Below are 18272 nucleotides of genomic sequence, written 5' to 3' on the forward strand. Positions count from 1 at the left end.
TATGGGAAATGAAACAAAAGAAAGTTTGGATTCATCATTTGTAAATATAATCTTATGTTATAAATTATAATATGTTTGATTTGTCAGTACCAACATGATTCAAAGAACCAGTATGAACAATGTTTTCACTTTAAGCGGCTGATATAGGACATTATATATATACACATTCTTCCAAATGAATCGCTTTTATTCATTTAAAGTTATTTTATGTTCACCTTCCTTCCTTTTATGGATCTTGTTACAACGTTATATTAAATACACTCACAAGCAAACATCTTCAAAAAGCGTTCTCCTTACACCTCTCAATATAAGCATATAACATGATGCGTTTCTCTGTATGCTATGATGAGACACGAAGGGTCAGTAAAGGAAAGAGGATTGATCAATCGCTTTCCTCTCACGTATCTAATATAAGCCTTTGTTTTATGATTCAAAAATATGATTTAAGGAAATCATAAAGCCATTGTGATTTAAAACACAGCACATGCATGTTTAAATGGTGAAAGTTTTACTATTTTGTATACAGAATGACAGAATAAAAGGGCATTTTAAGTCAATCAACTGCAGCATTTCCTCTCTCAATTAGTAGTAAATGTGGTTTAAAAATACTGCCATTTACCGTAAATCTGTATAAATCTAAAAAAATACTGTTATATACATGCATGGTCATACCGCCCAGCACCAAGTAGGCTGTTAAGGTATCAAGTAGGGAGATAAAATGATGCCTTGACCCATGTACTTCTCAGTAAGATGGTGTTGTATTTACATGTGCACCGAAAAATCCAGTAAACCAGCAGTGAAGAGTAAAACCAACGTACCCAGCTTAACGTTCCATCACACTACTTAAAAACAGGCTGTATAGCTTTAATTATTGGTAAAAATATTCTTAATAACAGGACACCTAAACAAGTATTAAATATATTTTTTTATTAAAACACATATTCCACATAGTACCTATAAATTAAAATAAAAAACGTTTGAAATGTCACTTTTTAAAACTTTCTTTAAGGTTGGGAATGTAGAATCTTGAATGTTGATTATGGGAGTTATGTACATGAAAACCCAGCTGTATTATTTTTATTTTCTTTTTCTTTATGTTTAATATCATATTGATGCTTGTTAATAATGGGGGAAAAAATCTGCTCTCATGTTTAGAATTAGTAATACTATATACAAGCTAGAACCATCTAAAGCAAGTCTTCAATCGGCTAATATTACATAACTGGTGAATTGAAGAATCAAGATCTTTACATTTTTTCTATCTTTCTCTCAGCTGGAACCGGCCCAAGTTGCACTGGCTACCTGGGTTGGATTCCACAACTGATAACATAAAACATATAAGACAATACACCATAGATTCCTCTTTGATTTCTCTTTCGTTGGCATTCTGTCTGAATTTGTCCATCTCAAACAAGCCCATTTTTGTCCTTCTGGCCTTCCATATGAGGTGGGTTTGATCTGTAAAGGCTCCCGTCTTACGTCATATCCGAGTAGGAAGTGTTAAGCGTTGTTTATTTTGATCTAATTTAACTACCGGTGCTGTTCATCGGCGCCAGCAATATGTCGCAGGATTTGTGGTAAGCAGTTTATATTGTCTACTAATACTTCTGACATTTTGGGTGTAACGTCACAGATTTTCTGTCTACTTAACGTGATCTGAATCTCACTTTAATGTTCACATATATTGTTAAGTTATTAGCGTGTTCTGTTCAGAAATGAAAACAGAAATATGCACTCAAACAAATGCTACCAGATATATTTTGAGTTCACACAGGTTCAATTTAGGGAGCCTTTGCGATTAAAGCAATTTCGAGCCCTACACCCCATCTAGTCAACTGCGTGAGGATATTGTGTTCTCGCGAGACCAGTCGGTTCTTATCTTATCTCGTCACACCCCATTATTTAATATACTTTTAACAAACAAATATACATTTACAAAGAACAACCGCTCCGAACACGTTATGGTAATAAATGAATTATTGGTAATCATTTAATATTACGTTGGTATGTAAGTAATGTCAACGTGAACCATGGTTTTCAAACACCATATAAACCAATTGCTGCAGTAAACCATGGGTTGTTAACGGTAATAAAAAACATGGTTTTATATAAAATAGTATTGGATCAGCGTTTCTGAATTAGGCTATAGCAGTTCTCATTTAAATTCTTTTTAAAAACCATACCAAGTTTGTTTTCTATTTATTTATTTTATTTGGAGGAGCAATGAGCACTGCTACCTGGATGGCAGCCAGACAGTACCCATCTCAAGAGAAATGGTCCGTGTATTCCGATTCTTATCGCGTTTAATCCAATTGGTTTAAATATGGTTTTCGAAAACCTTGGTTTTACTACAGCAACCATATTTTTGTTGTTGTTTAAACTGTAAGAAAAACTAGTTTATTGTTTATTTAACTATAGGCATATATTTTCCTAAGGGATTGTCAACGTAGCTGACCAGCATTCTTATCTAAACTAAACCAATGTACTCCATTACACAAGTGATTAAAGGAAAATAAAGGTGCAGGTGTGTAAATGTGTTTTACTGCAGCATTTGTAGCAAGAAATGGGAGAACACGAGTATCTCAGTTTGTGATTTGTAGAATTGGATTCGTGCACTTGCACTGAAGGATTCTAGATGGTGTTTCTGTTTTGTTGCAGGAGAGAGAAAAAAATCTTCAACTTTGCAACTTCAAATTTTGACTTCAAATTAATGATACACATGTGTGGCCGACTTCTACAACTACGAATTTCACTCTCACTCAGTAGTTTTGCACCCAAAATACCTTCATACTTGGTGCGTTATAATTCAAAGGTGCTGTTCTCCGGAGGTCACATTTGTCTCCGCTTACGTCACCAACAAAAGCAGCCATCAAATTGAGACGTGGCTATGGACTTATTTATAAAGGCTGTAGACATTTGTCTTGGGAGATCTTGTCAGACGGAATAAAAAAACTGAAAAATAAAGAAAATGTGTTTGTCTATTAGTATTTATTGTTAAATAATGAATTTGCTACATTTATTAGCACTTTTCATAGGCTTACCACAGCCTATAAATAGACTTTCAAAGCCACAAACTTTAATATGTACACATTTCTGAATCTTATCCTTAATAAAAGCACCTCCGTAACTATCTCTTGTATTGTCACACTGAAGATTGAGAATTACATTACATGAATCATGTAAATGTCATATTTTCCATTAAAAAAATGTTTTTGTAGTTTGCATCAGTGAATACCATCGCTTAAAATTTCTATTGTTAAAACAAAATAGTGAATGTTAAGCCAGTAACTTTGTGCATTGCACTCGAACCTTAACTATCTTCTTTGATTATATTGGTCACCACAACGGCTCTGTAAACAGTATAACTCCCACCAATGGACACCTCATTTTGACATTGAGGTCCACTGCTAGACCACTGAGGAAAAAAGTTTGCAGCACCAAAATACATATCGGTCATTTAGCGCATTGTGTCAAGCCATATATCACTAGAAAGCTTATTATTCAGCTTTCAGATGATGTACAAATCTTATTTTGAAAAATGAACCATTGGATTTGTTGTCCAGGGTCACATATATAAGATCTTTTGGTTTTCTCAAGTTCAAGTATGAAGCTTTTAGATTATTTTAGTTTAATGGGGCTTTTTTTAACAAGATCTGGAAATACGTTATGAAATGAACTCTAACCCACTGCTTCTTGGGAGTCATTGCTTGATTAAATGCAGATGTCTCTTCTGAAACTTTTGTGTGTACGTGCCCTCAGTTACTTTTAATTCCTATCATTTAGGTTACAGAATTATGATGCGACTTGTCGACTGACTCAAGAAATTGCAGAAAATACTCATGAGAGGAACAGGCAGCAGAGAACTGGGGGAAACCCAGCCAAGGTAAAGACATGATTTTGTTATTCTTCAGACATTTCCTGGCTTTATCATGTTTATTTTGCTGTAACTTGTCCTGTGTATCTTTTCTGCAGCTTAACATGACCCTAAGAGCATCATTACAAAAACTTAAACAGAATATAGCACAGCTCAGGGAGAATTTGATGCGAGATGCTGCTCAACGGCACATGTATCCTTTAAAGAAAACAAGAAGCAGAAATAACTTACTACTAACTTAATGCCCTATCAAATTTAAAAGAAAGAAAACATCTTTAATAGATAGTGAGAACGTAATGTAGCAGTAATTGAAATGTAGCTTGTCATGTTGTGGCAGGTGTGTTTCAGAGGCCTATTAAAATGTGATTTCTTATTTGCACCTGTTGGTGCAGTATATTGTAACAAACACCCAAGTTTTACTAAAAAAAGCAAATTACTCTGGGTACCAACAACTATATAATCTTATTTCAGTGTTCCCTTTCACATTAAAAACCTGCAATAACAATAATAATTTAAAGACCATATTGCAGGTTAGAGTCCACATTTAGTCAATGATTCGAAAAATAATGTAGTTACTACATTTTTACCTCTGTATCTAAAAAACACCAAAACCGTAAGTGACGTAACATGAAGGTGATCCATACAATTATGAGCCTGCTATGCACACTGGTGAGAGAGTTAGCTTATCAGGGCATTAATACACAGCAAGTCTGCAACAATAAACAGAAAAAAAATGTAATGGAATGAATTAATATAAGATGCAAAGTTCCATATAGACAGCATCTAAAAATTTTTGCCTATTTGCCGTAATCGGCAAACATGAAAAAAATTAAGTGATATAGTGGTTTGTTTTCGTTTTCACAAAGAAGAATCACGGCTGACCAAAACTCTGCCCGAAGTTACTCTCTCTCTAAAATTGTAAATTCGACAAATTTCGGAGTAAATATAAACACTTTTAAACACAACATCCATTTGTGTGACATGTGACAATACGGACACAAGACGGCTGGTGTAAACAACCCTGGAGGGGAATTTATTATGACAAGGGGAAAAAAGTATCCAAATGTGACACCCGTGGTGCTCGTGTCGAGGAAACTGCCAATCCGTGCTCGTGCAAAACTGGTTCCTCTGTGATTCATTCGCTTGACTCTGCAGGGTAGAAAAGACATAGTGTTAGTCTCTTGGAGAACAAGCCCCAGAATAGTGTGTGCGCATGGTTTTTATGCCCGGGCCGTTTCCCAGGCGACGCTGATCCTGGATTTGTCCCCTCTGCCACACTCTCGTCTTCGGCAGCCCCCGTCGCTCCGCTTCTTCCGGACCGTGGTGGCCAAGAGCCGCTCGAATCCCGGCCAGTCTCGGCCCAGCACTACCAGTACCGGGAGGTCCTGGACGATGCCCACCTCGACCTGCCATATTCCCAGTTCTGCTGTGATGACCACCCGGCCTGTTGGCACGTGGTAGGTGTCGCCGTGGACACAGGTTAGTGGAACGGTGGCCTTGCTCTCGGGTAGCGGTCGGACCCCGCTACCCGAGAGCATGCCCACTCCACAGCCTCGACCAACTTCTTTGTCGTCCCCGGGTTCCACATGGTCACCGGCCGTTGGAGATGTTGTGGTAGGGCACGCAGGACACTGTCAATAATCACCCTCTCGGCGAACTGTAGAGCTGTGGCATCGTCCGCCAGGAGCCTGAGATGAACCAGGCGAGTCAGTTGGCCGAACCGGCACGCCTTTGTCGTAGGTCCACACCTGAAACTGTTGAGCGGCAGAGGGAGGCGACCATCCCCCACGTGCTAGGATCTCGGTTTTCAGCACTCAGTATTCGTCAGCCAGGGCGGTTGTCAGGGCATGGTAGGCGAGCTGCGTTTTGTGAAGGGTCAATTAAATGTAATTTTCTTAATAAGCCTTAATTAATAACTATAGAATGCAAGCTGAAGCAGACAGAAGACAAAACCTTGTTGATGATCTTGCTACCAGAGAAAAGAGGCTAAACGCCGCCTTTAAAGGAGACATCACGGAAGCAGAGCCATCAAGGTACATACAGACATTTCAAATTAAATGTTATTTTTTGATGCATAAGGATTATATGCTAAACCAAAAAAAATTCCTCATATTCAAACAATAGACCGAGGCTATTGGGATCTCCTTCTGGAGAACTTGCAATGGACAGTATTGAATGATATTTATGTATTCATCATTTGATTCCTTGAGCCATTTGGATCACACCTTAACAGATACTGTATTTGTCTCTCCACATGAAAAAGTCTCAAAATGTACACAGCGTTAAAAAACATTAGATAATGTATATGTAAAGATGTCACAGAAACTAGCTAAAGAGTCCTATTAAATTACAGTCATTAGAACAAGTTGTAATACTTGAATATAATACTGAAGAAATACGTGCAAGAATTCTTTATGAAGTTTTGAGCCTTGAAGGATTTTTATACTTACTCCAGGGGCCTCATTTATAAAACTTTGCGTAGGATTTGTGTCAGAAGTGGCGTACGGATAAAACATAGGACGTGCGTACGCACAGAAATATTCGGATTTATAAAACCGTGCGCACGCACATCCTACGCAGTTTTCCCTTAATAAATCACAATCAATTCTAAATGTAGCGCAGCTTTTGTGGCTTCATGTCACACCCATAGTTGCCCATAAGTAGTCCGTGAAACGCCCACAAGTTAATATTCATCGATTGCACTTCACTCAATGTGAAGTAGAAGTTATCGTTGGCGAGGTGGAAAAGAGGAGAAATATTTTGTTTGGAGGGCACAGTGTGGGCACCACTTGAATGGCAAAAGGTTGCAGACGCCGTAAATGCTGTAGCCTCACAACCTCGGACCGTGGCCGAAATAAAAAAGAAATGGTCGGACATCAAAGTCGAGGCAAAAAAGCGTCTAGCGCTCCATCGCCAGTGTGTCTGCCACGGGTGGGGGAAAGGAGCTGATGAAGAAATGTTTTACTATCAAAACAACTTTCCCCAGTGGACAATTAATACGTCTGTCTGTCTGTCTGTCTGTCTGTCTAATTGCATCTATATCTGCTCCGCCAGACGGACACATTGACGAGAATATCAGTTTTGTACATGATTTCGTTCTGTTCACCATATTATTCATGAGGATGAATTGCATAACATGCCAAGATTATTGCAGAACATATTTCACTTTTCTTTCTGCAAATATGTGTTAATTTGCATTTCTGTTGTAATTTTCGTTTGATTTTGTTTGTTTTACACTGCATATCGATCAAACGGGTGTTCATGTAGGCTGTTAATTGTAAGACTTGCTTTGTGAAGTCTTTGTGTTATTTATGAGAGGCAGTGTTGCCTTTTCTTATACACAACGGTCTACAGTTTCACACACTTTCACGTGTTTCTTTCATCTGCCGACGGTGTCGCCATTTGTCATTTCACCCGTTTTTGCGTGAAGGACCACACATTTTCCCATCAAGTTTGCTTTTTATAAATACCAATTATTGCGTAGAGAGCGGCGTACGCCTTCTATTGTGCGTACGCAACGTTTATAAATGAGGCCCCAGGTCTTGGTTTCACTGTGATGCCACTGTGGGATTTGTCTGATTAAATCTATGGGCTTATTCTTACACAGTTGAGATGAGGCAGCGGAATTGACGAACTCCTTTTCAAGAAAGCGTTTGCCCAGTTGGAAATATCCAGTATTTTGAAGTTCTTAAAATGCTTTGGTACACATTTTGAATAGTCTTGTGGAGGATTGGAAGTGCAACAGCAAGGCAGGAAAGAAAAAGTCATTGAGAGCACTTCAGCCCAATTATCAAAAATGTGATTGGTAAACTTCTTTGACATGAGGAAGCTTAGGAACGAGAGGAACAGACCCAAGCTAAGACCCTCCAGAGTACACCAACCTCTTTGAACCCAAATTTTAAACTACTGTTGCTAACTGGCAGAGATGGGCAATTGTCAAAAACAGGCATCAATAGTTAGAGCCAGTTATTTGATGATTTGGATGAAATGCACATTTCAACACTAGTTGACTATATGTCTTATCTGTCGTTCTATCTTTTATACAGTATATCCAACTGGGCCAAATATTAATTTATTTAAAAAAACATATTGTTCGGACCTCCATTTGGAAGAAAATATAAAGACCGGACCTCTTGGAACTTTAATTGAATACCCCTGCAGTATAGCGTTATCAGTGCTCAGATGCTGCATCGGACCTCTATTGCGAAATACGAGATGAACTCGCACCATCAGGGTCTTCGTGACGTCCAGGCCCAACGGTGAATGCATGTGTGCTCTCGCCCCTATCAGGGGTAGAGTATTCTGGGATCAGAAGGAACAGGTTAGCTCAGAGCCCGCTCCCTGGACAGCATGCCAAATACGCATACCTTACCTACCCCGCTATCATTATCTGCATCATTATCTGCAACTCCTGAACTGATCTGATGTGAAACTGTTTCAAGTGAGAGGTGAACTGAGAATTAGTCCTGTGCCCTGTCTCGCCATAGTAGGAGAAACATGGGAGTCACGGCATAGTAAGAAAAAATTATAATCTTTAACAAGGGTTGAGTTTAACACATGCACATTAGCAGGCAAAAAATGCTTCTGATTGATCCTGTGCTTATGACTGACTGTCATTTTTGTGATTGTTTCCAGGTCAACGTTGATAACAGGAAATAGGGCGGGGCCAACAGTGAACCCTTGGGTTGTTAATGAAACTGAGGAAACCAGAGGACTCAGCTTTGGAGAAATGAGACAGCAGCAGAGGCAGATTGTTGAAGGTGTGCTGCATACAACAAGACAATGGGCCTTCACTAGCTAGTATTCCTTAATGTTTTATATGAGCAATGGATATTGGCTGAAAGGTTGACGGAGGCGGCCGCCTCTAATTTTTCTATGTAGGAAAAAGCTTATTGGCTGAAAAGATGCTTATTAAATTCTATATATTGGCCAAATTGCATCCCTGTCGCCTGCTCGCATGAAAATACCTTGAAATGGGAACTCTGGAGGAAGACAGAATGCTACAATGTATACTGGGAACTTGAAACCCATTGTTTGATGTAAATTGTTCAGATTGCACATTTTGACAAGTTGAGCAAACCTTTTGTCAAGTCTTGGACAAACGAATTAAACACAGTATCCAAGTATATGGACAAAATCATCTTTCTTAGTCAGAATGTTTATCTAATTCAGTATACACAAAATTAATACATTGACTCCTTCTATTGAAAAATCTTTGTTCAAGTTATGAAGTTGGATTCTTTATCAAGGAAGAAGTGCTGCTTTTTCAAATTTAAATTGTAATTTAAGAGGGCATTGTGCATTGTTCTAAAAGCAGCTTTACAGGGGAAAATAAGAAAAAAACTAAAAACACAACAGAGGTAAAACACATTGCACGGTGTTAATATAACAAGTTAAATTATTCTAGTAAATAATATCTAATGTCAGCAGTCTCCCAGTCGTTTATTTAGCATATTTGCATTAATTGAATGCTTGGCTGAAAAGATGCGTCTTTAATCTAGATTTAAATTGGGCGAATGTGTATGATCCTCGAATAGCATCGGGAAGGCAATTTCAGAGTTTAGGTGCTACGTATGAGAAAGCTCGGCCCCCTTTGGTGGATTTAGTTATTCTAGGTGTTATCAAAGGTCTTGAGTTTTGAGATCTTCGAGAGCTTGATGGCTTGTAGTGTGATAGAAGCTCTGTTAGGTAGGCAGGGGTTAAACCCTTTAAGGCTTTATAAGTGATTAAAAGAACTTTAAAGTTAATACGATACTTAATGGGTAGCCAGTGAAGGGTTGATAACATTGGGGTTATGTGATCATATTTTCTGGACCTGGTTTGAACTCTGATAGCTGCGTTCTGAACTAACTGTAGTTTGTTTATTGATGATGCAGGACAACCACTAAGTAGCGCATTACAGAAGTCAAGTCTTGAGGTCATAAATGCATGAATAAGCTTCTCCACGTCAGCAACACATACAATATTTTGTAATTTGGCAACATTTCTAAGGTGGAAAAAGGCAGTTTTTGTGACATTTGAGATGTGATTTTGAAATGACAGGTTGCTGTCTAATATAACGCCTAGATCTCTTACTGTATTTGTTGGGGTAACTGTACATCCTTCAATTTGCAGGTTATAATTCAAAATATTCGGTTTGCGTGTCTTTGGTCCGATAAGTAATATTTCTGTTTCATTAGAATTTAAAAGAAGGAAATTACAGGTCATCCAATGTTTTATATCATCGATGCACTCTGCCAATTTGGATAGCTGGGAGAAATCATCTGGTCTTGATGAGATATATAGCTGAGTATAATCTGCATAACAGTGGAAGCTAATACCATTTTTTCTAATAATGTTTCCGAGGTGCAGCATGTATATTGAGAATAGCAAGGGTCCTACAACCGATCCCTGAGGTAATCCATAATTTACTTGCGTTAGATTGGATGATTCCCCATTTAAATGCACAAACTGATGTCCGTCTAATAAGAAAGATCTGAACCATTGTAGTGCCTGTCCCTCAATACCGGTATAATTGTGTAAGCGATCTAGAAGTATGTTATGGTCTACAGTATCGAAAGCAGCACTTAGGTCAAGCAGGACTAGGAGTGAGATGTTACCTCTGATGCTATAAGTAGGTCGTTTGTCATTTTTACGGGTGCAGTTTCAGTGCTATGATGCAGTCTAAAGTCTGACTGAAATTTTCATGTATGTCATTATTTTGTAAGAAAGCGCATAATTGAGAAGACACTACTTTTTCCTAATATTTTAGACAGGTATGGGAGATTTGAAATTGGTCAATAGTTTCCTAGTTCCTTTGGGTCCAAGATAGGTTTCTTGATAAGAGGCTTAATGACGGCCATTTTAAAGAGTCCTGGGACACGGCCTAGATTAATTGACAAATTGATAATTCCTGGTTAAACCAGAATGTTTTACAGCCCAGCGTTCTATCTTTTTATGATATGTCTATTTTCCTCTAGCTCAGGATGCTGGCTTGGATGCTCTTGCTGCAGTCATAAGCAGACAAAAACAGATGGGTCAGGAAATTGGCAATGAGCTGGAAGAACAGAATGGTAGGAAAAATCTAAAAGTGGAATGGTTTCTTAATTTATTCTGTGAGTGTATATAGTACAGCTTTGGCTAAACGTTCAGAAGATTTTCTGTCAGTAATCTAATTTGCAATAAGGTTGGTTTGAACTAGAAACCAATGTAAATGTCACTACATTTGCCTGAACAAGTTTTCTGTGAGGATAAGCTTTACAGGTGTGTTTTAAATAGATAGTTTTTAAATAGTTTAAAAACAACAGAAATGAATGGGAAGTTCATTTCATGTATAGGAATTGAAAGTAATACAAAAGTTCAACTAATCTTAACTGACTTAGTTTGTTGTTTATTTCAGAGATAATTGATGACCTCACTCAGCTAGTGGACAAGACAGACAGCCGCATCAAAAACGAGACACACAAAGTCAAGTTGGTGGAGACCAAATCTGCTTCCTGTGGTAAGGGTTTTGTAACCACAGTTTAATGTACTTTAATGATTTTAACAGGGTCCCTACTAGTGCGGGAAATCTTGAAAAATATTTTTTAAGGTTTAAAAAAACTGCTTGAAATTAGCATATGACAATAGTTCATGGGGATGACTAAAATGTGATTAAAACTAAATAGCATTTTCGTCAAAAGTCTGACTAAAACTAAATCAAAATGTGATGTCAATATGAACACCGATACAGAAGTAGAAAAAACATAATTGTTCAAATGAATGTACAGATGTTATGTACAAATGTGTCAGTAATGATGGACAGTGTGTAGTTATGAACTTTTAATTATGCAATCTGAATATAGCCTTTGGGAAAAAAACTGATCTTGTGTCTGGTTGTTCAGAGGGCAACAATTTGAAGAGAGGGAGTGAGCTGGGTGTGTGGGGTCCAAAGAGATTTTTTAGCCCTTTTCCTTACTCTGCAGTCTCTTGATGTCTGATTTGGCAGCTGACCCGAACCAGACAGTTATGGATAAACACAGGACAGACTGAATGATAGCCAAGTAGAACTGTGTGAGCAGCTTCTGTGGCAGGTACAATTTCCTCAGCTGGCGAAGGAAGTACAACCTCTGCTGGGCCTTTTTAGCATTGGAGTCTATGTTGGTGTCCTGATGGTTGTGCCCAGGAACCTGAATTACTCTACTGCAGCCACAGTGCTGTTCATAATGGTGAATGGGGGGAGAGCAGGGGGTTTTCTCCACTGTTCTGAGTGTGTTCAGTTCCAGGTTGTTGTAATTGTACCAGACAGCCAGCTCTTTAACCTGTCTGTAAGCAGACGCAACTGTCAGGAGCTTGACAGAGGGGACGTTTGCAGTGCATTCGCATGTATACAGTTACAGTCAGAAGGGCAGTGGGGAGAGAACACATCCTTGAGGGCCATCAGTGCCTGGATGCGAGATTACCCGGCCTCAGTAGCTGCTGCCTGTCTGGCAAAAAGTTGGTGATCCACTGACAGATTGGGGTGGGCATGGAGAGCTGTGTCAGTTTCGAAGAAGAGCAGCTCAGGCATGATGCTATTGAAGGCCGAACTGAAGTGCACAAATGCACGAAAAAAATCCTTATTAATTCCAGGTCTATCAAGTTGCAGAACATAATGTCCCATGTTGACTGCATGTCAACCTGTTTGCTCTGTAGGCAAACTGAAGGGGATCCAACAAGGGTCCAGTGATGTTCTTCAGGTAGGCCAAGATCAGATATTGTAAATTACTTCATTACCACAGACATAAGAGTGACAGGTCTGTAGTCGTTAAGTTCAGTTTTTTGGGGAACGGAATGATAGTGGAGCAGCTGCAGGGAACTTCACACAGTTCCAGAGATCTGTTTAAGATCTCTGTGTAGATGAGGGCCAGTTGGTCAGTGCAGACTTTTAAACAGGCAGGTGAAACACCGTCTGTGCCTGAAGCTTTCTTAAAGTCACCATGCAATCAAACAGAGAGTGTTTTACACAGTGTTGCAGTGATTATTATAAATTATTTATCCATGCACATAGGACTGTCGCGATAACTAATTTTTGTTGTGCAATATATTGCACCAAAATATCGCATAATTGCGATATTATTGCCATTTTAAGACTGTTTAATGCTACTGATTATATAATGACAGTATTATAATATAATGGCATACAAATGCAAGTACTCTTTCAAAGAACAAAGAACGTTTTATTCTTAAGAATGTTTAGACATTGTCTAAAAATATTAATTAAAGAAACACAAATAAATAATAATAAATACACCCTTGTTTAAAAAAGTGCAGTGCTGTCAAAAACTAGAACAAAACAAAGTTAAATGTTTAACAAAGTCGGTTTAGACTTTTAAATTGTCTCACAGAGGCACAGATGCCTCAACAGGCCATATCTGCAAATTTATTTATAATTCTCAGGCAGATTCCGACAAAGAAATGGCGAGTTACGCTATCCGTGAGTTACGTCACGTTTGTATTTGCACTGACGGGAAAATGCTGAAGATTGCGGCTTTAAAACCAAATCCATTGGGACTTGTTCTTCCTAACTGTCTGTAGATGCCATGAAACACTTTACAACGCAGTGGCTTCACTTCTCTTCACCTGTCGCTTTCCGCTGACTCCGCCTTTCACGTGTGTGTGAATAGACGCGCTGCCTGAAGCCCCGCCTCCGCCACAGAGAGCAGACCTTGCAGCGCAATGACATTTTATGTAAAGAATAATATAATAATTATTTAAAAAATCAATCGCAATATATCGCAGCACCAAAAATTATCGCACTCATTTCCATATATTGCCCGATAAGTCGATATATTGATATATGGCCTACGTGCACACCGTTATTTTACAAAAATTTATTTGCATCTGTAAACTTTAATCAAAAACGTTAATCTCCTCTCCCCCTCTCAACAACAACTCTTCACCACATGACTTGAGCAACAAAAAAGTGGAAGGACTATACTGACTGTCCAATGGCCAGGCATTTTAGCCCTCCTCTCCTGGCAAAATTTACAACAAACCAATCAAAATCATGTTGACTTTAAGGGCGGTTTAAGTCTCTGCATCGGACCTACACAGTACACTCTTAAAAATAAAGGTGCTTATAGCTATGCCGTAGAAGAACCATTTTTGGTACCTCAAAGAACCATTCTTTACTTTACTTTAATCTTAAGAACTATTTTTTGCAGAAAGGTTCTTCAGGTGTTAAAGGTTCTATATGGAAACTAATTGTTCTTCTATGGCATCAAAGAACCCTTTGAAGCACCCTTTTTAAGAATGAAGGCAATGCATGGGATTTTATTAAAATGTCTGCATCATTGTCCCTTTCAATGGGCAAGCAGGCATTGACCACTAGTCATCGGTGTCCATTGGCATGTTACAAAAGGTGAAGAAGAAACTGCTTGTTGTGTATGTTGACCAACAAACAATCATTAGCAGTATATATGAAATAGCATGTTATCTGGAATGGCTTCACTCAGTCAGGGTGCAGTGAAGCACAATGCAGCAGAGTTTGAAAACTATGGGTTGATACGGCTGAGGAGAAGATGTTTATCTGTTTTGTTAGGAAGAGAATGCATATTCGCAAGATGAATGCTTAGGAGTGCAATTTGAAAACCATGCACCCTCTTCTGCTTCTGCGCACATGTATGAACAGCAGCGCTGCAACTCCGATTAGAATGTCCAACAAAAAAAACTGGAAAAATAATGTCTAGGATGTGTTGCTTAATGTTATGGCGTTTGTCTCTGGTAAAACTTAAGAATGACAAAACACACAACAAACAAAACAGCAGAAGAACTGCAGAGGTCAGCGCCATGGCTGCCATTCGTGGCACAATTTTAATTCATCACAAATACGCTAATAAAATATTTAAAATCTATATTTAATGTTTAATAATCTATGAGGTAAGTTGGCATAACAGATCCATGCAGAACATATAGACACATTTTTTCAAATTGTTTGATGAAAATGTAAATGAAATTGCTTTGTTTCTCTTAAAAGCTAAATAAATAAACAAAGGGAATGTATGAATGAATTAAGTCATCAGGATATGTTGTTGCTCTAATAAAATTACTAAAAAGGGCAGGATATTTAACAACATATTTTAATACCGTAAAATGACACATTAAAGCCGCTCACAGTTTAACAATTGTTAGCAGTTATTAATCTTTTTTATAGTTAACACTAGTAAAGTCGTTCCTTGTGTTTTGACTTTCAATTATCATGTGACATTACATTCTATATTACTTATAAGTCCTTTGTAAGCGTTTAGGTTTGTTTTCATGTCTTAAATAGTTTACACATTAGGTTAGGGGGATGTTTGTAAGTGACTTTCAAATATTTGCATGTGATAAATAGAGTACACTTTAGGTTTGGGATGCAGAAAAGTTTGTAAATGTTTTTTGCCATGAATTTACACATCATTTATAATGGGCAAGGGACACTTTTTTATTATTCATTTAAAATTAAAAAGTTTCAAATACTTAATGATACATCAAAATATTGAAACTGTTCTTAAACAACGTAATCAAACTGTTTTGTCTGTTTGTTTTTTAATCAGGCATGCTGGTGGTGATCGTTCTTCTGCTCATTGCTATCATTGTTGTGGCAGTTTGGCCCACGGGGTAATGAAAAAGATGCTGAAGACAAATACAACACCTTATACGGTTTAAAAAGTCTGGGGCGTAAACAAGGGATGGAGTCTGTACGCATTTTCTTTCAAACCCCTCTTTATTTTCCACTGTTTGAGATAATGATCAAAAACAAAAAAGGTTTGGATATTTTTAATTTAACCATGAACTCAATTTTGTCATCTGCTGCTTTATGTGAAATGTTTTTGTTATCGTGATGGTTACAAACTTGTAATATGTACTATACTGTATCACTATACTGTACTTACAATACATTTTAATGAAATATTTCTGTCAGTTCTAGCAGCATGGGTTTTCTTAATGAATGAATGACCAAATACAAAATTATTATTGTGCGTGTGTGCGTGCGTGCGAGCAGCATTTCTCACAGTTAAGAGAATCTGGTTTAGGAAAACATAACGGATACATGCATATACAGATGTGGCCATTAAAAAGGCATGCCACCTAGTGGAATTATCTGACATAGGAAACACTTAAAAGTAGCTTGAATAGTATTTAATTCAACGAAAATTACTACAGTGAAAGTAGGAAAAAGAAAACGTTTGGCATCCATCATCCTCTTTTTTTTTTGCCATTTTGAGCCATTCTTTGAAAAAACACATTGGTGTGTGAAACCATAAACTTGTCAAAGAACTGCTTAAAGCCAAAACTATTAACGAAAGGATGTAGGATTATATCCTCTATGTAGCAGCCTGTTAAATTCTATATTGTGCCCTTTATCATGTGCATTTCATGCATAGATATCAAAACTAGATGCCGCATTCAAGCTCTCCACACTCTTAGAAAGGATGTGTTAAAACAGACACAAACCGTGTTAAATTCCGACACATCTATGGGTGAGTTCTGGGACAATGCGTGTTGTGCTTTTTTTTATACATTTACTGTGTTAATGATTTTAACACAGTAAGTGTGTAAACGTGTGTTATATTTACACATTATGTGCTGCCCTTGGCTACACACATTGTGTTAAGAATACATCTAAATTCTTACAAAAAAACTTATTTTTATTTGACACAAAAACTTCAATACATTTATTAACATCAATCCTTTACAAAAAATGTGTTTTACAACAATTTATAACGAGTCAATGTATAACAACATATACTTTTAAAGTTTCTGTCTTGTCTTTGTAGATGCTAACAAGTACAGCTTTAGTCAGTGCAGTAGCCAATGACCCAGAAGTCACTGGAAGATCATTACCAAATGGTTCCATTTGCTGTGTAATAAAAAATGAATGTTAACATTTAGACATAACACAAAATTACACAAAACAACATTACATTAATATAGTGTAAAATATCTAACATTTCTGTCACAAAACGTTGTCTTTCGTGTGTAAATATAAGTTTAGAAACGGTTCAAGTGTAACATACCTCAGAATTACTGTCACCAGCGGGAAGTGACCGTCTTCTCGCAGGCAAAAGGCCTTTTTTCACGAGCAGAGCACCAGCGATTTAAAGGGGAAGTGCATTAAATTAACGATTCACACAAAAATATAATTTTACCATTTATTAGAGTTTGATTATGATGTGAATAAAACAGGATAAAAGGGCTGCTGTTCAGGAACTTTTACTAAAATTAAATATCTGAAAAAGCTACACTGAACGTGTGTTAAGCAGATCAGTCTACAGAAAGTGTGTTGAATGGTGTGACAAATGAATACGATGTGTTAATTGTAACCTACACATAACTACTGTGTAAAACAGATAAACCCTTTCAACACAATTTTAATTAATATTGACACAAAAGGAGTATAGGGGAGTGCTACACATAATTTGTGTAATTTTGGTGTCAATTACACAAAGCTGGGGCCAGTTACATTTAGACCTTATTGTTGTCATATCATTTTCTGCACTGCATGCATTAACTGGCAAAATACCATGGATATAATCATTCAACAATGTATTTGCATTCCCATTTTATTTTTTACATTTGCATTACATATTCAGAATTAGTCACAGTAACTGTAATTGCATTTCCATTATATTTTTACATTTGCATTAAATATTCGATATCAGACAAATTAACTGTATTCTACGATTTTTGTGTTTCTTTGCAAATAGATCAGCAAATTCATCTAGATTTAAGACCTTTGCCCTCGTTAACTCAATACTTAGAACACCTAAATTGCTTAATCTGTCATCTGACATTGTGGACCTGAGATTGAGTTTTTCTGCACTAAAGCTGGTGAAAACCTGTTCACAAGATGCAGTACTAACAGGGATTGAAACAGCTATCTTGCATAGTTTAAAGAGCTCAAAGAAAACTTCTTTATAAGGTTCAATGAATAATGCCAGCTCTACTACACTGGAGGGTTTCTGCATGCCACTCTGTATTTTCCATTCCTAAAATTCTTCTGAACTGATGTAGTTCATACCTCCTCACTAGCAAATGGAAACAGGGACTTTTCTTGGACTATGTCTTGCAGGACTCACTTAATGGCAGGCAATCTATCCATAATAGTATGTAGAGCCATTGTAATAAGATCCATAGAAGGGAAGGAAGGAGGCGGGAACCGGCGGACATTCAAACAATAAAACTTTAATTAAATAAAATAAACAAACACGGAAGTAAAGACCGGCAGCCACCTCACGGTCGACTGCCGGCCATAAAACATACACACAAACTTTACAATGTCCGGGCCCGGTCCTCTCTCGTCAACAGTCCTGCCGGTCGTCCTTTTAAGCTCCCAATCTCCTCCGTGAGAGATGCGTCACGGCTCTCGTCCCGCCTTCCTCACCACAGCCATATATCGACATCCCCAGCAAGTGTC

The 18272-nt window shown here is 37.7% G+C and overlaps 1 protein-coding gene across 1 annotated transcript; it reads left to right on the forward strand.

Annotated features, from left to right (window-relative positions):
- Positions 1 to 1477: 1477 nt before the first annotated feature.
- Positions 1478 to 17530, forward strand: stx8 (syntaxin 8). The gene is made up of 8 exons (XM_079461073.1): positions 1478 to 1577; positions 3784 to 3883; positions 3973 to 4067; positions 5797 to 5907; positions 8510 to 8634; positions 10834 to 10926; positions 11253 to 11354; positions 15409 to 17530. The coding sequence occupies exons 1-8, from the start codon at positions 1561 to 1563 to the stop codon at positions 15474 to 15476; spliced, it is 711 nt and encodes a 236-aa protein (XP_079317199.1). The 5' UTR covers positions 1478 to 1560; the 3' UTR covers positions 15477 to 17530.
- The last annotated feature ends 742 nt before the right edge of the window (positions 17531 to 18272 follow it).

Source organism: Barbatula barbatula, assembly GCF_947034865.1.
Source record: "Barbatula barbatula genome assembly, chromosome: 7".
Classification (NCBI taxonomy): domain Eukaryota; kingdom Metazoa; phylum Chordata; class Actinopteri; order Cypriniformes; family Nemacheilidae; genus Barbatula; species Barbatula barbatula.

Coding starts and splice junctions, on each gene's coding strand:
- stx8 (XM_079461073.1), top strand. Junction 8,635..10,833: donor GCAGAGGCAGATTGTTGAAG/GTGTGCTGCATA, acceptor ATTTTCCTCTAG/CTCAGGATGCTGGCTTGGAT. Junction 11,355..15,408: donor GACCAAATCTGCTTCCTGTG/GTAAGGGTTTTG, acceptor TTTTTTAATCAG/GCATGCTGGTGGTGATCGTT.